The 21,094-nt window shown below is 43.0% G+C and overlaps 1 protein-coding gene across 1 annotated transcript in view; it reads right to left on the bottom strand.

Moving 5' to 3' along the window:
• Positions 1–19,635: 19,635 nt before the first annotated feature.
• Positions 19,636–21,094, bottom strand: part of si:ch211-191a24.3 (tensin-3) — a 47,374-nt gene continuing 45,915 nt past the window's right edge. Inside the window, exon 27 of the mRNA XM_051377941.1 lies at positions 19,636–20,673. Coding sequence (XP_051233901.1) covers positions 20,532–20,673 — 142 coding nt within the window. The 3' untranslated portion in view covers positions 19,636–20,531. The remainder of the gene's footprint in view (positions 20,674–21,094) is intronic.

Here is a 21,094-nt window from a genome sequence, read left to right as displayed (position 1 = left end):
TATGAATCACATACATGTGACACGCCCGTCTCTGATATTCATTAAGGATGGTTAAGCATTTTTTCCACCCTCATCGTCCAAGATGTTAGTCACACAACAAAGACGAAACAGTTCAGGATGAGAAAAGACAGGGAAAGGGTGACTGACAGCCTTACCAACTCCTCTGCGGAATAACCTTCATATTCGGAGTTTGAAGTGTTTCATGGGAACATTTCAGTAGTAGAGGGTGACAGGGTGCCGGTCACCTTTCACGCCAAGCTGGGGGTTTGAGGAGGAAAGTGGGAAAGCTCTACCAAGTGAAAGAATGAGGGGAAGTTGGAGGCTTATATGGTCGGAATCCAAAAAAGCCCAAACATTTAAAAGGTCTACCATGACTAAATGCCTGCACCACTTTGACACAACACCTCACTGCCTCTGCATATCCACAGTAGACAGACTGTTTCAGGCATGCACATACTCATACCCTTCCACAAATGCCATGAACTGCCAGGGAGAGAGGAGGAGGGCGACAAAGCAGGAGAGAGAGAGAGAGAGAGAGAGAGAGCAAGTATAGGGGTTTAGACAGTGCCATTTATAAAGCATGGCCCTCTGCCTGCCTCATAAACTGTGCATTATTCTGGGAAAGCAGGAAACCGGCTGGACTTCAGGAGAGAGGGAGACAGAGTGAGAGAAAAAGAAAAAAATATATATAGCTGTTTCTTCTCTTTCCAGTGTTCCCTTTCTCACCCACCTTCAGTGCCTTCACCATCATTTCTCTTTTAAACCTACACAGAAGACATACAACACCAGAGTATAGCCAATGCCAATGATTGCAATCGCAGACACAAAATGCATGCAGTGCAAAAAGTAATTTGCTACTATCCAGCAAACAAATCTGCCAATGGGCTGTAAACCTGACTTGATGGAATGCTCTGAATTAGCATAATTTTCTGATTTAAAATTACTAAAAGACTTAATGTAGGCGGTACATATTTAGACCTACAAGATAAAAGGTCTTGAAACTATATTATTTATATTATAAACTTGGTTAGACTTGGTTGGACAACACTTTGAAACATACCCCCAGCCTTGAGGAAGCTTCATGTTAGAGGTTTTCTGAGGTGAACTCCCCAGAGCATGCTGCAGATACTATATGTCCCATATGCATTTGGAACATCTAGGGATCTCCAAGATAATCTGCAGGAAATGGCTGATTAGAGGACGTCTGGGCTATCTACTTATTGGCGTCAGTATACTCCCAACAAAATGAACGGTCAAACAGTATCTTAAACCCTGTTCCCCTCAGTCCTGTTGGCTGTCAGAATTGCAGGAACTGCTTCCTATAATTTCTGTAACTTGCTTAGACATGATAGGAAGATACCTTGTACAAACTAGTCATTCAAGCATACCATCAGCCTTGAGGAGGCTTCACGTTAGAGGTTTTCTGGGCACATCCCAATGGGCGGACCCAGAGTACGCTACAGAGACTATATATCTCATCTGGGATTGGAACATTTTAGGATCCTCCAAGATAAACTTGAGGCCATGGCTGTTGAGAAGGACGTCTGGGCTGTCCACTTACAGGCATCAGTACTCCAACAAAAATACATGTTGGCTGGTCGTTCAAGCATACCCCAACCTTAAGGATCATTCACTTTAGAGGATTTCTGGGCTGTCCAAATGGGAGGACACCTGAGAACCCTCTGCGGAGACTACACATCCCATCTGGGTTGGGAACATCTAGGAATCCCCCAAGATAATCTCAAGGACGTGGCTGTTGAGAAGGATGTCTGGTCTGTCTATCTACTCCAAAAAAAGTACATGTGGGATGGTCGAAAGGATTTATGGCAGTGCTAACCCTAACCCTGACTTTATCTAACACGCCCCACAATGCAATTTTTATAAATGACAATGAGGCGACTAATAAAGGATCATAGTTTAGTTTTAGTGAAATAAAGGTAGAAGTACAATAGTGTTGGTAAACTTGTTTCATTTCCCTACATAATGGTTAATCATTCAACTTTGTTCCACTCCATATTTTTCCCCTGGTCATCCACACACCCCCCTCCACAGGGGCTCTATGCCACCTCTGCCCCAGCGGAGACTGTGTCCGCCAATTTCTGTAACTTTATGAAGCCGATAATCCTGCCCATGCAGTGATTGGCCAGGTTTAAGGAGGTGAAAAAGTAAACAGGGTTTTCTCTCAAGCTTTGTTTTTTCACAACTGTTTCTGGCACTTACTGTGTACAAATGAGGGCAAAAGAATGCCTCAGAGGAGTCTGTGAAAGACTATGAAAATGTGTGCTGTTATCCTCAAATTACAATGATTGCGTCATGCTCTTCTATGATGGACTTGAAACCCCACAAGTTGTGGGCATCAGTACTCCAACAAAAATACATGTTGGCTGGTCGTTCAAGCATACCCCGACCTTAAGGATCATTCACTTTAGAGGATTTCTGGGCTGTCCAAATGGGAGGACACCTGAGAACCCTCTGCGGAGACTACACATCCCATCTGGGTTGGGAACATCTAGGAATCCCCCAAGATAATCTCAAGGACGTGGCTGTTGAGAAGGATGTCTGGTCTGTCTATCTACTCCTTGTGCTTTACCTATAAACACTTCTACCTTTAGACATGGTGGGGTGACCAGTTCTTTTTGAGTATACCCTGGCATTAAGGCGGCTGCCACCATAATCCAGACCCAGATAAGTGGCCAAAAGTCAATTTATGGATTGATGATTGCCTTTTTTTTGTAGAGCAGGACCTTCTCTGAGCCCTAAAGGTTGTATTTCCTTAAAATAGTCTGATACCTAAACAATGAGTTTGACCCATTCAATGCTAACTTTCAGTATTTGGACAGCTTGTGTTACCCAGTGTTTTGGTTGGTAAAGATAAGCTGTGAAACACACATTCTGATAAGGTCGAGTGAACGTATGAACAACGATAGAGTGGCAGGGACGGAGAAAGACAGCTGATCTCTCCTTATTCTGTCTTTCCCGTTTTCTTTCGTTCCATGCCAGTTTCCTTCGTCTTCCCCCAGTCCACCAGGAGGTCTATGTTTAGACAGGGTAGAGTTCTGCAGGGCCAACATGGGTAAAGCTCTGTCTCGTCTCTGCATGGTGAATGTGTCAGTGGAGAGAGTTATAAGCCCTGCGCTCTCCACCACCCCCACCTACTCCTTGGCAAGTGGCAGTCAGTCAGCTGATTTGTGCTGCTGAGGGGATTTGGTGTTCCACGTAGGCTATTTAAAAAGCACCAACACCTCTCGCTCCCTCTCTCTCTCTCTCTTTTCCACTCTCTCACTTTTTCACTATCTTTTGCACTGGCTCTTTTACAACCACATAACATACCCCTCACCCATTCCCCTGTATTGCTCTCTGCACTCCCTTCCCCCATCCCCCTTCTTTTCAATCTGTCCTTTTTTTCTGCTCCCTCCTGCCTCGATGTCTATTGCTGCATTTATTCCCTCTACTGTATCCAGTACTTATGTTTCACAACATCTTCAGATGGGGGTTATTGACAATTTGAAGTGCCAGGTTGAAAGGAAGATGTACGCCTCTCTGTCGTATGGAGCTAAAGGAATCGAGGGATGTTCAGTCAAGGATTCAGCTGACTGATTGTCAAAGACAACCTCGTATCTAAATGACAATGTAGGTTCAGTGACTGCTTCCTAGGTCTACTCATGAGCATTTTCTGATCTGATCTGCTTAGCATCTGGTTGCATGTAAAGGTCCAGTGTGTAGGATTTAGTGGCATCTGCAGATTGCAACTAACTGAACACCGCTGGTGTATGTATTTGATGACCTGGGAATGAGAACGTACTGTGGAGTGAGTAGGAATAACTACAGTGGCTGTATAACACGTAAAAGTCCCTATCAACAACTCTCTATCTATCTAGGTTTGTCTGTTCTGGGCTACTGCAGAAACGTGTATTTATAGAGCTATAGAGCCTCCTGAATGTTACACACTGGGCATTTAACAGACTAAAACTACTTGGTTAAGGTTAGAGAAGATTGTATTTATGTTTAAAATAAACTGTTAGTAGTAGAATGGTAAGAAATGGCAAATTAACCACAATCTCACTTGTGAAAGTTTCACATTTATCCACAAAAGTGAGCCACTCATCAGCCGTGTTGTGGACCAGTGTGTTGAAGCACCCTGGACATATACAGAAGAAGTGTAGCCAGGGTGACTGATTCAAGGAGCAAATGTTATGTTATGTATGTATGTTATGTACTACTTGTTGATTTTCTTGAGAATGAATGCACATTGATGCTGGGAAAGAAGACAGTGGTCCATCCAAAAAAGTTGGCGTCAATCCACGATGATCCGCATCAAAATCCTGTTTGTGTACGGAGGTTTTATAGAAACCATCATGGGTGTGGGTATTTTGATAAATGTCATACCCTGCTGGTGTGTGTTCTTATGACAGTGGTACAAGTGAATGTTCAGACTGCTTCAAAAGACACATCCTCTTCATTTATTTTAATTCATTTCAATTCAGTTTTATTTGTATAGCAACAAAACATAAATGATCTCAGGACACTTTTCAAATAGAGCAGGTCTAGACAGTACTCGTTATAAAATTATTTACAGAGACCCAACAGTTCCCACCATGAGCAAGACCTTGGTGACAGCGGCATTTCAATGACACCACTACACACAGAGGTTTCACTAAAATGTGCACGGCTGCCTGGAAAAACTTGAAACTGGCTTAACTTTAACTCACAACACAATCAAATATTAAGAAAGAAAGCACTGTGTTGGCCACTCAAGTACATGCAAACGCACATTCCTGGATTGCTCTGTAATATTATTGCCCCATTTCTACCGTTGCCTCGCAATCGCAGCAACCAAAGATAAAATAATTGACATCATGGTTGCAAAATCCGGTCTCATAGTGTTATAAACAGTGATCTGATGTTTGATAAGGCTTCAAACTCATGCATCTATTACTCAAATCCTCCTCACATCCTGAATTGTATTTACTGTAATCTCCTCATCTGTACTTGTAGCCACATGCCCACATCAGTGCAGCCTCAGTGCTATTTTCCATCTGACCATTCGCCAACAACATTACATTATTTCCGCCTTTCTTACAGTTAAAAGGATAATCATTGTTATGAGCACAAGATGCTGCTTGTCAGGAATATGTAAACGTATGTTGTTTTAAGCTTTTAAACAACCAACCAATGCCATCATTCTAACAGCCTAGTACCATCAAAACACTAGATGTACGTGTCATACATTATCGTAACCTCATCAAGTTGCATCAATACAAGAAAACAAGAAGCCCACTCTCTTCATAACCCTGAAATGTAGTTATATTTCTGAGGAGGTGCACGTCAGCTCCTGTAGCCTCCGCCACACCCTGGTCCAGAAATACAGATCTGTTTTAAGATGCAGAGATGCACATACCTAAATGATGCTAACAGGTATATTTCTGAGATCTAAGTTAGTTTCCCAATGTGAGTGTGTTTTAATTTGCATAGCACACAGGCATGCACGCAGACAAACTGACACACACACACACACACACACACAGATATAGATACATCACACACACACTGTAACGCATACCCTTTCCAACCAGTGAGTGTAACCATGCAATACTGCAGGCTTTACATTCTGGGAGTGCCTCCAGTGCCTGGACTCCTCTGTCAGCAGCGGTTGCATTTACCCTGTTACATTTACAACGGAAACAAAAACATGGCCTTGGGACTTCATGGTAATATATGACACAGGAGTGTGGGTATGTGTGTGTGTGTGTGTGTGTGTGTGTGTGTGTGTTTGCCTTCTCTGAATGCATGTTTATAGGTGTGTGTGAATTTTAAGGAAAAAGGCAGTAAGGGCTATCTGTTATTCCTAAAAGTTAGTGCAGATTCCTTAGAGTGAGACGTACAAAAACAAGGCTGGGCAATAAGAGGAGATACCAAAAATGGACTAAGAAAACAAGACAGAACACCAGTGGCAGAGGTAGAGATTGGCAACATGAGTTTTAAACATTAGATTTAAAACACCAATAAGCTCACTAGTAGAGAATAGTTAACTCTTTCCATCAATGAAAGATCCTTCTTAAATGCATTGAAAACTCAGGGTTATGTTCACTGTGTCCTTATAAGGTACAGGCTGCGCCGTGTGGAACTGTGTGCAGGGGTGTGGTGAAGTTTATCATGTGTTTTAGCTACTGGCAAAAGCTTTCTGCATCTGACTCAAGTCACATATTTGATGACTGCAGACGTGACAGAATCAAAAAAAGACTTGATGACTCATGACTTTACTTGGATGTGTCTCATGACTTCAAAGATGTGATATACTCCCCGAGCCCAAAGAAGAGGAATCTCGGCTGGTGCCAGCAGCATGCACAGACTGAGCAGTAGGGGTGTGTGAAAGAATCGATTTATGTAGGAACGTTAATGTTATTATGACAGAATAAAAAGGTGGAATACTATTGCAAGCACCAAGACAATGTACAACACAAACCCCATCACATCACGGAATGAGACTAAACAATCGACTGTCTTTAACCTGCCAACCCAAAGTGTCTCTCCATCTTTCTCGGCTCTGATTGGTTGTTTTCATTCACGCCCGGTAGATTCCTGCAAATGTCATCATGAGCACTAGGAGGAGCCACAGATTACAGATTTTCTGTATATTTTCCTAAAAGTTACCTACTGCAGCTTTAATCCGTCATCCGATTAAATTCTTTATGCACAGAAACCTTGCACACTGAGTCCGATGCATTTTATTATTCTATTACTATGGTATTTTACAAAATAAGCAAAGTATAAAACAAACTACTGTACTGAACTACTCTAGCAGATCTTTTAGAGAAACTAGCATGTACCCTCTCTGGTACGAGCCAAGTCCGCCCCACACTCACTGTGTCCCCTGCTCTTGGGAACACTTGCTCTGAGGGTCTATAAGATCATTTTTGCTAAATTGGCCTGCATTGGCAGCTGGTCCCTCTTTTGCCACCAAGACAGGATAGAAGCCAATGAGCTCAAAACTGCTGGGATACACCTGTACATCTTTCTTAGCCTCTTCAGGGTTTGGAAGGCCGCGGATGTCCGCTATCACAGTTTCGGCAGGGCCTGGTCTTCATAATTGAAGAACTCCCGCCTGTCTTATGTTGTGGTGAAAAGTGGAAAAGGCCTTCATCAAGCATTGTAAAATTAATAATAGAACTATATGGCAAATACTGTGCTGGTGTTAACCCATCCTCCTCCCCCAGATGCTGCAGCAGTTCTTCTTTTTCTCCTCCACAAACACAAGTGAATGAACTACATACTGTGCATGTACCTCTCAGGTACCGAAATTTGGCACTGATCATGATGTGAATCAATAGACTGCTCAGAAGTACCGACGTAATTCTGATGGTAGACCTAGCCTTAAAAGTGCCTAGTTTGGTACCCAACACTACTTACACAGGATAGGCTGACATCATTGGTTGAAGGTAGCCAGTTAACGTCCCTTAATAACATTATTACCACTGCAAAAGGTTATCAATACTTTAAAACTCCAAGGCCACCTTGTTAGGTAGGACTAGTGCCACTTTGGGTCTGGAACTACTGCGTCTAGAACTCTCCAGCTCTGCAGGGGATGTTTCTTAGATTTCTCAAGAACCGCTTATCCAAACCACTTCACACTCAACACTGCACTTCCTTCAGTCCTCAGAAATACACCTCTCAAGTGTGACGTCCATCAGATGAACGGTTGTCAGACAGACAGCTGCCTTCCAGTACAGTTGGGTATGACTCAGATGTGTGTTAATAATCTGCTGTATTGTTTGATATACTGAGCATTAGAGGAATGAACGCAACTCATTTCTCACACTTGAACACACACCTGTGCGTAAGTGGGTCAGATCTGTGTCCCCTCCCCCTCCGTCAGTCTCTTCTTTTCCTCACATTTTTGTCCCTTTTCCGCTCTTCTTGTTTCCTTTTTTCTTCCACGATTCTCTTCTCATCCTCCCCCCTTTTGCAGTTTCTTTCACTCTCACTCTTCAGTTGTCTTCTCTCCTTTTGTTTTCTTCCCATTTTACTTCCCCGTCCACTTAATTCTTCTCTTTTTCTACTATTTTGTCCTGTTCTCTACTCAACATTTCATTCTCTTATAAACATTTTTGTTCTCTTCCACTGTTCTCTCTTTCGCCATTCTTGCCGTTTTCTTCCACTTTTATTCGTTAATTTACTTAATTTTCCTCTTTTTCTTCCATTATTCTGTCATCATGTTTCTCTCCAATTGTCTTCTCTTCTTCCCTTTTTTCTTCCCATTTCACTCATCTGTTCTACCTCCCATTTTTTCTTTCTCAGATTTTTTCTCCTCCTTTATTTCCCTGTTTCTCACTCTTCTCTTCACTTGTCTTCTCTGCTCTTCTCTTCCTTCCTCGCCCTCTCCTCCTTCACTTCTAGTCATCTTCCTACTGTTTTCATTCTCCTCTCATCTCTCTTCTTTGTTTCTTCCTCTTTCCCCCCTCCTCTACTTCCCTTTTCTCCTGCTTATCTTCTTTGTCAGTTTTCCCTTTTCTTCCATTTTTCCAATACTTCTTTTTCCAATGTTCACCCCTCCCACTCTCTTCTTCTCTCTTCCCTTTTTCCAGGTCTTTCTTCTCTTCTGTTTCTCCCTCTTCCTCCGGCTTACTTCCACTCTTCTCTTATTCACATGATCCTGTCATCTCTTCCCCACCCCCCATTCTTCCATTCTTCTCTTCATTTTTTATTCCCTTCTTTACACTTTCATCCTCATCCACTTTACTCAATTCCTCCCCCTCGTCTTTGACTTTCTCCTGCACTCATCTCTCTTCTCTTCTTCTCCTTTGTCTCTTTCCCCCTTTCTTTCCTTTAACTTCAACTCTTCTTCCTCCCATTTTCACTCCTCACTCTTCTACACTCTTCCCTTTTTCCTTCCAGTTTTCTTTTTTCTTCTCCCTATACTTCCACTCTTCTTTTCTCTTGCCATTTTCTTCCACTTTCCTTCTCTCTTCTTCCCATGTTCCTCCCTTGTTCATTTCTTGTCTTATCCTTTACATCTGGCTTCTTCCCCTTCCATCCCCTTTTCTTCAACTCTTCTTCCCATTTGTGTCTCCTCCCACTTTTCCCTTCTCTCTCTTCCAATCATTTCTTCCTCCCATTTTTCCTTCTATCTTCTCTTATGTCTCTTTTCTTTCTCTCTTTACCATTTCTTCACTCTTCTTTCTCTTCTGTCATCATTGTAGTGTGGTTGTTGGCTTTACAAATGAATCTAAACATTTAATACAAAGAACAATACATTGATAGTTTTCATCCCCTCCCACCGTCTGTCTCTCTTTTATTTCTCCCTCTCACTGTTTAACTTTGTGTGTGTGTGTGTGTGTGTGTGTGTGTGTGTGTGTGTGTGTGTGTGTGTGTGTCTGGTCGTCTCTCTGGGGCTGTGGGACAGCCACTGGCTCCGTCCTCCATCGTTGTGCTGGGCAGAGCAGTTGAATAAGCTCATTGTCAGTGAGTGCAGGTGCACCTCTTCTTTTTCACCTCCGACCCTCGGCCCTCGACCCCACAAAGCCCTTTGTGAACTCTATTTACTGGCGACTCCAATGAAACTGCAGTCCATTACCAACATCTCCTCTCTCCCTTTCTCTTCCCATTTTCTACTCCTCTCAAGAAACCAATTAGCGACAATACAAGTAGGTTAGACTCTCTATTCAGAGTGGGCATTGTTGAACACAATACCAGGAAGCATTGTGAGCTAACAATTAGTGGCAATGGGGCAGTGTAGAGTGTCACTGACATTGTTGGGAGTTGCACAAGGCTGGGTTTGTTCCCAAAGAGGGAGTTAGACAGGGGTGGAGGACGAAAGCGGAGGGGTTCCCAGGTGCTGAATTAGCCCAAACTCAGCCCATGTGTCCCAGTCACACAAGATGCTTATCAGTGGCTGGGCTTAGGATACAGGAATGTGTCCCCAAGAGGGTGTGTTGCTTTCTTTGGGTGTAGTTGTTTATGTTAGACGTAACCTGACCTGGATGGGATTTTGCGTGCAAGCATGCATTCCTGTATCCGTGTTTGAATCAGGTTTCTTATGTTTTTCTGTCCGTCTTTCTTGTTTTCGTTTTTTTGGTGCAGAAATGCAGTGGATTGGGCGTTGGGCGCAGGTGTGTGAGAGCAGTCGGTGAAGGAGGTGTCGGCTCGGGGTCTTCCCCTGACCTTCTGTCCTCGAGGCCAGGATCCCGGGTTATTAGCCCATGCTAATGCTAACAGCAGGCTAGTCGCCACGTGAGGGGTCTGCCCCCCCTGCAGAAAAGAGGTTTCACCCGGCTGGTGACTCCGTGCTAGAAGGTCACGACCAGAAGGTCAAGGGTTCAGCCATCATTGTTATCCTGCCCCCGCATTTTCCACCACCAACACTCCAAACACACCCACAACCACACCCCCGAACACACCCCCGCTGCAGCATGACATCATAGCACACACAGTCGGGGAGTCTGGAGGAGGAGGGCCGGGCCGGCAGCGTGGAGACAGAGCCGCTGACAGCTGACACTGGCTGGGCTCGGCCTCAATACTCGCCTCTGTTCAGTAATGAGAAAAGTAAGACGAGCGGCGAGATTTCATCAGTCCTGTCTGACACAATTAGCTGTCCCAGGTAAAAACTAGAAGGTAGATTTCTCAGTAGAGGTCAGAGAGAGAGAGATGAGCTTTAATGCAGTAGCCTCGTATGAGACTCCTGAGACAAATTAGCCATTTCAGGAACACATCTGGTAATTATCATGGTAAACCTCAGTAAACTCAACGTTCCAGAGCAGCTGACAGCAGAATAAGGACACCCTCACGCCGTAGTTTGTTTTGTTTGATTTGAATCATGCCAGAGGCCCGTCTCACAAGGCAGGATTATTAAGTTAGCAGGATAAATGTGGTGAGTGAAACCCAGACAAGCTATTTTTACTTCAGAAGACAAAAATATCATAAATTATCTTGATCTTTTAGTAACGCTAAACTTAGTAATCCTAAATTTGTGAGATAAGCTGCAGTTTACGAACCATCATGTGAACTGACAACTAACCCAATCACTTGATTATTTTTGGGTTATTTTGGTGAACTGCCATCCTGAGTACAACATCGGCTGACCTTTCAGGGGGAAATCTAAACGAATTAACAGATCACGCTGCACTTATCTGTACTCTTACTACATTTTCTTTCATGGTTGCATCCGAAATAAACCTAATGAATATGCGCATCAGCTGAGACTGTTGCTGGACCTGCAGCCTCAGCTGATGCTCAGAAGGAGTCTCCACGGTCGCATGGCGAGGGACACGGTAGCCATGATCAGAGGATTTCTCCAGCTTATAGCTGTAGAATTAAAACTGGTGCTTGAGACAATGCACATCCGGCCAGTGCACCGTACTCTGTGCACAGTCCTGTTCATAAATCTCTCTTCTGTTAAAAACATTTTGATGGATCCACTTGTTGCAACATCAACAACGCTCTCCTGTTCAGATGCCGGTAAGGCAGCAGGCATGGCGGGAAAGTGATAACGAATCCAACTGTCCAACTGTAATAAGATAATTTGGTCACTACCCATTTCACTGGCTTTAACAAAGTTTACTATTTGCACTGTAGTGTCCAAAATGTCCTGTGCAGTGTACCCAAATGGTGTCGGGAGCAACTGCTCACACATGCATTACCTCTCCACTATGTCTCCCTGTCATGGCCTTTGCACGTCTGTACAGATGCCAACTCATTTTGATCAGGAAGGAAGTTTTCCTTCTTTCCAGTAGTTTACAGAAGAGCACGTCCACTCTTTATGAATGTACCAGACAAACACCGGGAGCTGTGCCAGGCCGGCTACATCTGTTAGTAGTAGTAGTAGTAGTAACTGTTTCCTTCCTTGTCACTGATTGTTGGATGATGGTCTGTATAGTTTGGCCTTTTCCCCCAGCATTGTCACAGCCATATCCGTGGTAGCTGGGAGAATTAAATAGTGCAGGGCTTGCCAAGCACACCATATTGGACGCTTCTAGCCCCCTTCCTATTAATGATATCTGTTTCCCTTAGGCTGGTCAAGTCTTACCGGTGGTGTGTAGGATTTAGTGGCATCTTACGGCAAATCTTCAATAGATCCTTCTAAATGTTACACAATGGCCCTTTAATTCTCCCTCAAAAAACTGTGATTTATTTTTCAATGTCTGATCACTTCCCAACAGAAACTAAGTCTCACTGAGGAGTTGAACATCATTCCTCAACAGCATCCTGGCGTAATAATGTTCCTCAAGACGGTCAGACAGTGCATGCTGTTGGGGGCAGTCGGATGCCTTTCAGCCCCTTTGTGTCCCTTTGTTACTCCGGGCAACCCCTGGTTAAATTTGAGGGGTGTGACAGGAGAGATGTGGGGCAGTGAGTGCAGATCTGGAGACTCTCCACACTGGTGTCCATTGTGCAGCGATCCCAAACAACCCTGTTCTATTTCTAGCTGCCCTTCTCATTTTGTCTCTCGCTCTCACCTTCTTTCCCTCCTTTTAGAGTATATTTGTTATTTCTTGCTCTTTTCCTTTCTTCAATTAATGAGTGCATTGATTTTTATTTCTTGAGTTGACTCCCGAGTCCCCCCTCCGTCCCAGCCCCCTTTTTAAGGCTCTTCTTTCTTCCCTTGACAGCAGAGAGAAAGAAATCTGGGTCATGGCATCCAAAAACTCACGAGGTAGAAATGCTGAATGAGAATACTGACAGGGCAAAAAAAGAAAGAGGAAAAGAAAGATGGATGCAGTGGGCCAAACAGGACAGGCAAGCATGTGTCTTTCTCCGCAGGAGACACACGTCCACTCTCTACTTTGTTCCCACATTCTGTAAAAGTTTTTAAGTGCACAGAAGAAGCCAAATAAAAGACAGGAAATAAAAGAGAAAAGGAGAAAGAATGAGGCTGAAACTGAAGATGGAAAAAAACATAGTTGAAACGTGAACCAGAGGTACATCGAGTCTAATAAAACACTGTGGAGAGAGGCAGGAAACAGCACAAAGAAACACACAAAAACACCATTCCACTGACTTTCCTCACACAAAACAGCACAAACATTGTGTAATCTTAAAGGAAAACTACAGTTTATTGCAACTCTGGTCTAATTTTCATGTTCTGTCTTTCATTCCTCACATCAGTTATGAAAACGTTATACTCACCAAAGTAAATTGTGATACAGTAGTGGTTTTTCACTCCCGTCACAGGCCCTGACACACTAAACCAACGTCAAAGGTCCAGCAGCAACACAAGACGACTGTTGCGCCGCCTCACTTTGCCTGTGTCAGGGCCAAAAAGTGACACAAGAACACGCCACACCGACTACAGCAAACAGCCAACTAGCACGTACGTTCTGCGCCTGCGCGAGAGTCAATGGCTCTCCATACCAGCAGGTGGCAGAAGTCCACATTCGTCATTCAAAAAAGAACACCGGAAGACAAAAGCATGCATGGATGTAGGTTTGCCCATTCTTGGTCAGACTGTTTTGTAAAACAGCTGCTGCTAATCAAGCAATAGAAGTGTATTTTAGTGATCTGATGAGATAAAGTTAAAAAATGAGACGATCCTTTCATGCATGCTCTCTTGAAGAAGTCGCAGTCAAGGGCCAACGAGTGTTGAGTGAGAGTAAAGTGAGAACCAGCAGAATGCATGAAGCAGTGACTTAAACCCATGACAACATTAGAAGAGGGTGCCATGCCACTGTACCGAAAGCCCATTTATCTGAAGGTCCGTTTTTCTTTTTAGTGCAGGGCAGGTGGTGTACACAAGGAAACTTTGATGAGACGTGGTGAGAGTGAACCGAAACGGTAAAGTTGTGGAAAAAAACGGCTGAAAGATGCTAAAAAGCTGATATAGTCTTCAGATCCGTTGTTGATATGAAAATATTAAAGCTTTAAGGCGGCAGAACGTATGTTAAGATGCGTCTGACCCCAAACAGCTGAACGCGCACTGAATCAGCAAAAGTGAGTCATTGCATTTAATTAGTGATGCAATGGCATGAGAGCCTACACACACACACACACACACACACACACACACACATAATCCCTCCCTCATTAGGTGTATTGTGGGGATGCTGATGTAATGCAAGTTAATCTGTTGGCCTCTGGTTGGCTCGGTGGCCCAGCGGGAGCTCTTTGTGTGGGACATTACCCCGGCCCCGCCCCCTGGAGACAGGTTCATTAAGACTGACGCTGATACCCAAGTACCCAGGCCTTTTGTGTGTGTGTGTGTGTGTGTGTGTGTGTGTGTGTGTGTGAAACAATGTGTTTTAGTCAGTTATACCAGAGACAATGCGATGAAGAGGCCAGCCATAAAGGCACTGCTTTCTCAGCATGTGCCTGAGAGCACGTAGGCTAGAAATCTTGATCGGCATGAGAGTGTGTGTGTGTGTGTGTGTGTGTGTGTGTGTGTGTGTGTAGTTCATATAGTTGGCGTAAGGCATATCTGTGTGTGAACTTTGCACTCACAAACTATGCGAGTGTGTGAGTGTGTGATGCCTCGGTGTATTAGAACCGTATTTCTGCGGTGCGTTCGCTGTTGTTTGAAGTGTCAAACAAAACAAGCTGTTCCTCTGTGATGTTGAGGAAGACTGATTTCCAGCCCATAGAAGTGTATCTGTGTGTTCAATAGTCGGGCCATATGTTGAGAGAGGAATGTCTTTTTGTCTAAATACCTGACAAACCTGACCTGTAGAACCGATGTAACCTTTCACAGCAACGTTTAACGAAAGGTTCTGTGGGTTGAGAAGACGTTCAGCTGCGCAGTTTCAGTTTGTACTGACCGACTCAGCAGCTGGGGTGGAGCTGAAGAGGCTATGAGACCTTTGCAGTATAGCAGTATAATGCAGTCGGGGGCTGGTCAAGTGCAGGAAACACAGAAGAATCAGACATGAAAAAGGGGCATGTCATATAAAAATGTATTTACATTTGTGCACTTCTTTGAGAGAAGCTTGAAAACTTGCAGCAGTGCAAATGTCTACTCTACAATAGTTGGTATTTTCTGTATTATATACAGTATTTACATTTCAATTCATAAAGCGCTGTCATAAATATGGACAGCTGCACACATACATTTGTAATGATTAAAACGACAAGACATAGCAAGCCTGCTAATATCACTTACTAATCCAACAGCGAGGAGACCAGCTCGCCGTCTGTCAGCAGACTTCTACTTCACGAAGCTCTCGCCAACGAGTCCGAGATTTACTCTCGTCCGCCGGCCTCTTGTGCAGTCACTCTCTCTTTCTGTCTCCTTAGCTTCCGCCATCAACGTCCTGTGTTGTTCAAAGCTCTTGAGCTAGAATGCAAACACCAACGCTCCCCCGATGCTTTGAATTTGTTGATAGTACTACGGCAAATGTTAACACGTGAATATAATTCGTTACTTTTAGTAACACAATAACTATTACATCTGTGTTTAAAATCTTTAATCATTACATTAGACGTGTACATACGGAGGAAACTCACTTCGAGTTACGGCGGAGCGGTCGGAGGACGTCCAGAAGATATTTTCTCCATAAAATATGATCCAATTTCACCAAAATCAGTGTGCGACTTGGTGGCATAAAGCGTTTCACACTTGTCCCAACAGGAGCAAGACAAAGGCATCATTCTTCCTATTACAACTCATGAACTGGAATATGAAATCAACCTTTTCTGTATGAAATAGTTGAGAAGTTAACTACAATACTTGAGTAAATGTGTGTGTTCCAGCTGTGATAAACAAGATAACACTACCGCTAAATATCATCATATCACTAAAAGCTAATCACACACTAACCACCTAACAAATAGAACGAAAATCACCAAGTCCGTCTGCCTGGTCGCAGTCCGCCCTGCAGGCTGTATCCCTTCAGCCCACCAAATTAAAAATAGGAGAGGGATTATTTGTGGGCCGGTGTGGTTTTAGTGTGTGAGATGGAGTGTGTGTTTGCTCCCCTGTGTAGCCAGAGCTGCAGCAGCAGCGCACTTAGCATGGGCTTTAAATAGCTAACTCAAATAAAGTGAGAGGAGGCCGGGGATCAGAGGCTGAGAGGGACTCTGTGAGGGAGGCATTCCCGAACGGAAGCCGGCCTTTGGATTTCCAAACAGCATTCGGAGCGAGCAATGCCAGGAATGTGATGTCGTCCAGCAGCAGCGGCGGTGGCGGCGGCGGCGGCAGCAGCTGTGAAAACCACCGGGCCGCCAGGTGCTGGTGGGCCGCCTGACAGGAAGTGCAGCAGCAAGTGCAAGCAGAGGTCCAGCTGGGGGACAAAATGGCTGCAGGTGACTCAGCAGAGAAGAGCACAGGAGCTGGCCGGAGGTTGCGACCGTGCAGAAGCAGAACTCCTATCAACCCCGAAATCTCTGAACCGCTAAAAAAAGGGAAGACGACTCCCCCTCCGAAAGAGCCTCATTCTCATCGACTAACCGCTCTCCTGCACTTTGCCTCCTTTTTTACACACTGTGTTAAATTTCTATTCTTTCTCATCCTTTTTACCTTTTGACGGCCTTCTTTGTGTGCAGGCTGTGGGAAAGTTTCCCGTAATGGTGAGGTCATCCACCACCGAGAACCCCCCCCCCCCCACTCCACACACACACACACACTATCCCTGCACACCCCCCATCCTTCACGCTGTCCCTCTCTCTCCAGGACTGCAGGACTGTGATGTGTCCCCATGTCTCTGTCCAACTTCCAGTTCCTCAGCTCCCTCCACAGAGACCACTAACCTGAATAGAGCCTCATTCAAAACTGGTATCTGATGATCTGGCCTCCTCGAAAGTGTCAACCAACACACAGAAGCTGGAGACAGACAGATCAGCAGATCTATGAGTCACCTGGACCCTGACAGTGCCAAGTTTATTCAAGAGAGGGTGCTTCTCCCTGCCTGCATGTGAGGATCTGCTCAGCTCCATCTGCAACTGATTCTCGGAATAAAACTATAGTGATTATAAAAGTGAGAAGAGAGACAGAGAGAACAACATTTTCCATCCAGAAACTTTGTGTTTGTGAAATACCTTCAGGTTCTGTGCATTGTAGTGAGAACTCATCCAGACTTGGATTCAGCGTGCAGTGTGTGTGTGTGTGTGTGTGTGTGATGTGGTGGCTGATTACTGCCATCTATTGGCAAAACTGTGAACTACAACTGTAGAGTTTAAAGGTTCAGTTCACCCCATATTACCCCCATATAATCTATACATGCAGATAGTTTTGGTTCCAGGTTCATTTGTGGTGCTCAGAGTGAAATGAAGGATGACTTGATCTCATCAAATCCAGCAAAAAAAGACAAAAACCAACTATGAATGGATCCTGCTAACAAGTATTGTATTAACAACACACCAATGAGCCACACTGTTGTTCCTCCATCACCATGAACACACACACTGCAGTCCCACATACACACTACAGCACTGGTTCCCAACCTTCAAAACATGTTGTAAGGGGTGTAAGAAAACGTATAAATAAAATAAACTATACACAGTAGGCGTATATCTGAGCATTTCATTCATTTCTTTAAAGAGAATTAAATGAAATAGTATTTTCTTTAAGTTTAGATAGTTTAGATAGTATTTATGATTGTTGGAAAATAGAAAATATACAATACAGACAGAGAATTGTATAAAGAATTACTAAAAATATCAATAAAACAAACTTCCTGCAGTTATTCTGTTCACTGTTTGGGTTCATTGTACAGTTTATCAGTTGTTCTCTGCTGTTATTGTTATACATTGAATATAATATGAAATATCCACACAATAGAAAAGGGGTCCCTAAAGGAAACAGGTTGGGAACCACTAATGTACTTCTGGAACTGGAAGTGAGTAAGAAAATGTGTTTCTTTATGTGATTTGTGTGCACCAACACTTTAATAAGGTGTCCGGGTTAGAGATGGTAACTGATCGACGCTCATTTACACATCAACAAAACAAGATCTGATGACTCGAGGAAGCTGTGAATGGAACAAAAAAGACTAAACTGTTTCTCACAGTGACTGTATTTGATCTCTTATTAGAGGAAATCTGAATGACTTTATCGTAACACAACAACTGTACATACATCTGTATTATGGTGTTACTGTAAAAGGGAACATATTGACATCTATATTAGTGATACAAGTATACCTGGGCAGCTTGTGTAGTATCTTACTGCTACATAAAATTCCACATTTATTCTTCCTACTACAATATGTATACATTCTGAGGTTCACTGCCTTCCCACTGTACAGTATGTGTTAATATACACATACTGTACACACACCCCACCCTTCACGCTGTCCCTCTCTCTCCAGGACTGCAGGACTGTGATGTGTCCCCATGTCTCTGTCCAACTTCCAGTTCCTCAGCTCCCTCCACAGAGACCACTAACCTGAATAGAGCCTCATTCAAAACTGGTATCTGATGATCTGGCCTCCTCGAAAGTGTCAACCAACACACAGAAGCTGGAGACAGACAGATCAGCAGATCTATGAGTCACCTGGAAGCCCATCAGGCATTCAAACAACCTTTCTCCGCTGTGTGTACAACCCTCTAGTGCTCTCTTTCTCAAACACATAACCTTGGGCACACTTTGACATTGCCAAGTTCATTCAAGAGAGGGTGCTTCTCCCTGCCTGCATGTGAGGATCTGCTCAGCTCCATCTGCAACTGATTCTCGGATTAAAACTATAGTGATTATAAAAGTGAGAAGAGAGACAGAGAGAACAACATTTTCCATCCAGAAACTTTGTGTTTGTGAAATACCTTCAGGTTCTGTGCATTGTAGTGAGAACTCATCCAGACTTGGATTCAGCGTGCAGTGTGTGTGTGTGTGATGTGGTGGCTGATTACTGCCATCTATTGGCAAAACTGTGAACTACAACTGTAGAGTTTAAAGGTTCAGTTCACCCCATATTACCCCCATATAATCTATACATGCAGATAGCTTTGGTTCCAGGTTCATTTGTGGAGCTCAGAGTGAAATGAAGGATGACTTGATCTCATCAAATCCAGAAAAAAAAAATTAAAAAAAAAAACAAAAAAAAAAAAAAAAAAAAAAAAAAAAAAAAAAAAAAAAAAAAAAAATTATAAAAAAAAAAAAAAATTGTATTTTTCTTTAAGTTTAGATAGTTTAGATAGTATTTATGATTGTTGGAAAATAGAAAATATACAATACAGACAGAGAATTGTATAAAAAGTCACTAAAAATATCAATAAAACTCATCTCTGATCAATATTTACAGGAAATAATAATCTGCTCAAAATTCATCCAAATCCCTCATTATACACAAACCTCCTGCAGTTATTCTGTTCACTGTTTGGGTTCATTGTACAGTTTATCAGTTGTTCTCTGCTGTTATTGTTATACATTGAATATAATATGAAATATCCACACAATAGAAAAGGGGTCCCTAAAGGAAACAGGTTGGGAACCACTAATGTAACGAGTAATAATACTGTGTCACTGATAATACGGGGAGGGTTTGGTAGGTTTGTTATAAATAAAAATCACAGCAATAAAACCACAATTATCTGCATAGTCGGATACTTCTGGAACTGGAAGTGAGTAAGAAAATGTGTTTCTTTATGTGATTTGTGTGCACCAACACTTTAATAAGGTGTCCGGGTTAGAGATGGTAACTGATCGACGCTCATTTACACATCAGCAAAACAAGATCTGATGACTCGAGGAAGCTGTGAATGGAACAAAAAAGACTAAACTGTTTCTCACAGTGACTGTATTTGATCTCTTATTAGAGGAAATCTGAATGACTTTATCGTAACACAACAACTGTACATACATCTGTATTACGGTGTTACTGTAAAAGGGAACATATTGACATCTATATTAGTGATACAAGTATACCTGGGCAGCTTGTGTAGTATCTTACTGCTACATAAAATACCACATATATTCTTCCTACTACAATATGTATACATTCTGAGGTTCACTGCCTTCCTACTGTACAGTATGTGTTAATATACAAAAATATATGACAAGTATATTTAAGAAAAAAGAAAGACTTTTACACATCTGTAAAAAGGGATAAATACTATAAACACAACACAATAAATCCATCTTCAGTACAAGGCAACCACATTACTGGCTTTGTCACGTGACAGTTTCGTTGTTCTGTGGTTTGCACAAAAGTGATGTTGAAACCTGATTTATGCATTTTTACCTAAAACCAAAAAATATGTGTTCGTGTGCAGAATATGTGACATTCTCCAGGTTTAATCAGAAGTAAATGTGTTATATTCGTCAGCTGCGACCGTGAGAAACAAGCAGAGACAGTGTGATATGGTTCTTTTAGAGAGTCTGAAGGTACAGGTCAGATAAATGTGACAACAGTTTCATACTAGATCCTGTGGGTTATGATTTTATACACATTTCATACACATTTCCAAAGGACGCATCATAAAGTAGTCACAGCCTCCCGCTCAGGAGTTTTAAATCTATACATGACAGTCGTGGCTCCCTCTGGTGGCGGCATCCTGCAGTGCAAAAAGTCAGTACAAAATACACAAGTTTATTGTGCAGGATGGACCAACGGGAGCGGCTGCTGAAGTGTCTGGGTTCATCGATTTTTTGGCTCTTGGGATGAAACTGTTTCTTCTTACTTCTTATGTGACCCAATCATGACTTTTGAGACAAAGTTGACGATGGCGCTCGCCGGCTGCTCGGGGTCGTGTTCGGCGAACAGATGGCACATGTTTTCTGTCTCACTCTGAGATTTCCTGGCTACAAATCCAAAGATCCTGGAAGAAACAGACACACAGAGAGAGAGAAGGAGAGAGAGGATTATTTAAACAAGAGCAGGGAGACTTTAGAGCTTAAAGGGATAGTTCACCCCAAAATCATAAATACACATTTTTACCTTTTACCTGTTGTGCTGTTTATCCATCTAGATTGTTTTGTTGTGAGTTGCTGAGTTCTGGAGATATCTGCTTTCTCTCCAGTATAATGGAACCAGATGGCACTGGGCTCAAAGTGTACAATTACAAATACATTTGAAAAGCTCAACAGCAATACCTCTTTCTAGAAATCAAGACCCGGTTACTCAAGATAATACACAGACTTTGTTGTGAGCACTTTCATGTAGGAACTATTTTCTTACTACGTATCACTGCCCTGAAGGAAACGTGCATCTACTCACAGACCAGAGGCTCGTGCTCATGA

The sequence above is a fragment of the Dicentrarchus labrax genome, unplaced genomic scaffold (assembly GCF_905237075.1).
Source record: "Dicentrarchus labrax unplaced genomic scaffold, dlabrax2021, whole genome shotgun sequence".
Classification (NCBI taxonomy): Eukaryota; Metazoa; Chordata; class Actinopteri; family Moronidae; genus Dicentrarchus; species Dicentrarchus labrax.
Note: the sequence above shows the minus strand (reverse complement) of the source record. Positions and strands in the feature narration are given on the sequence as shown.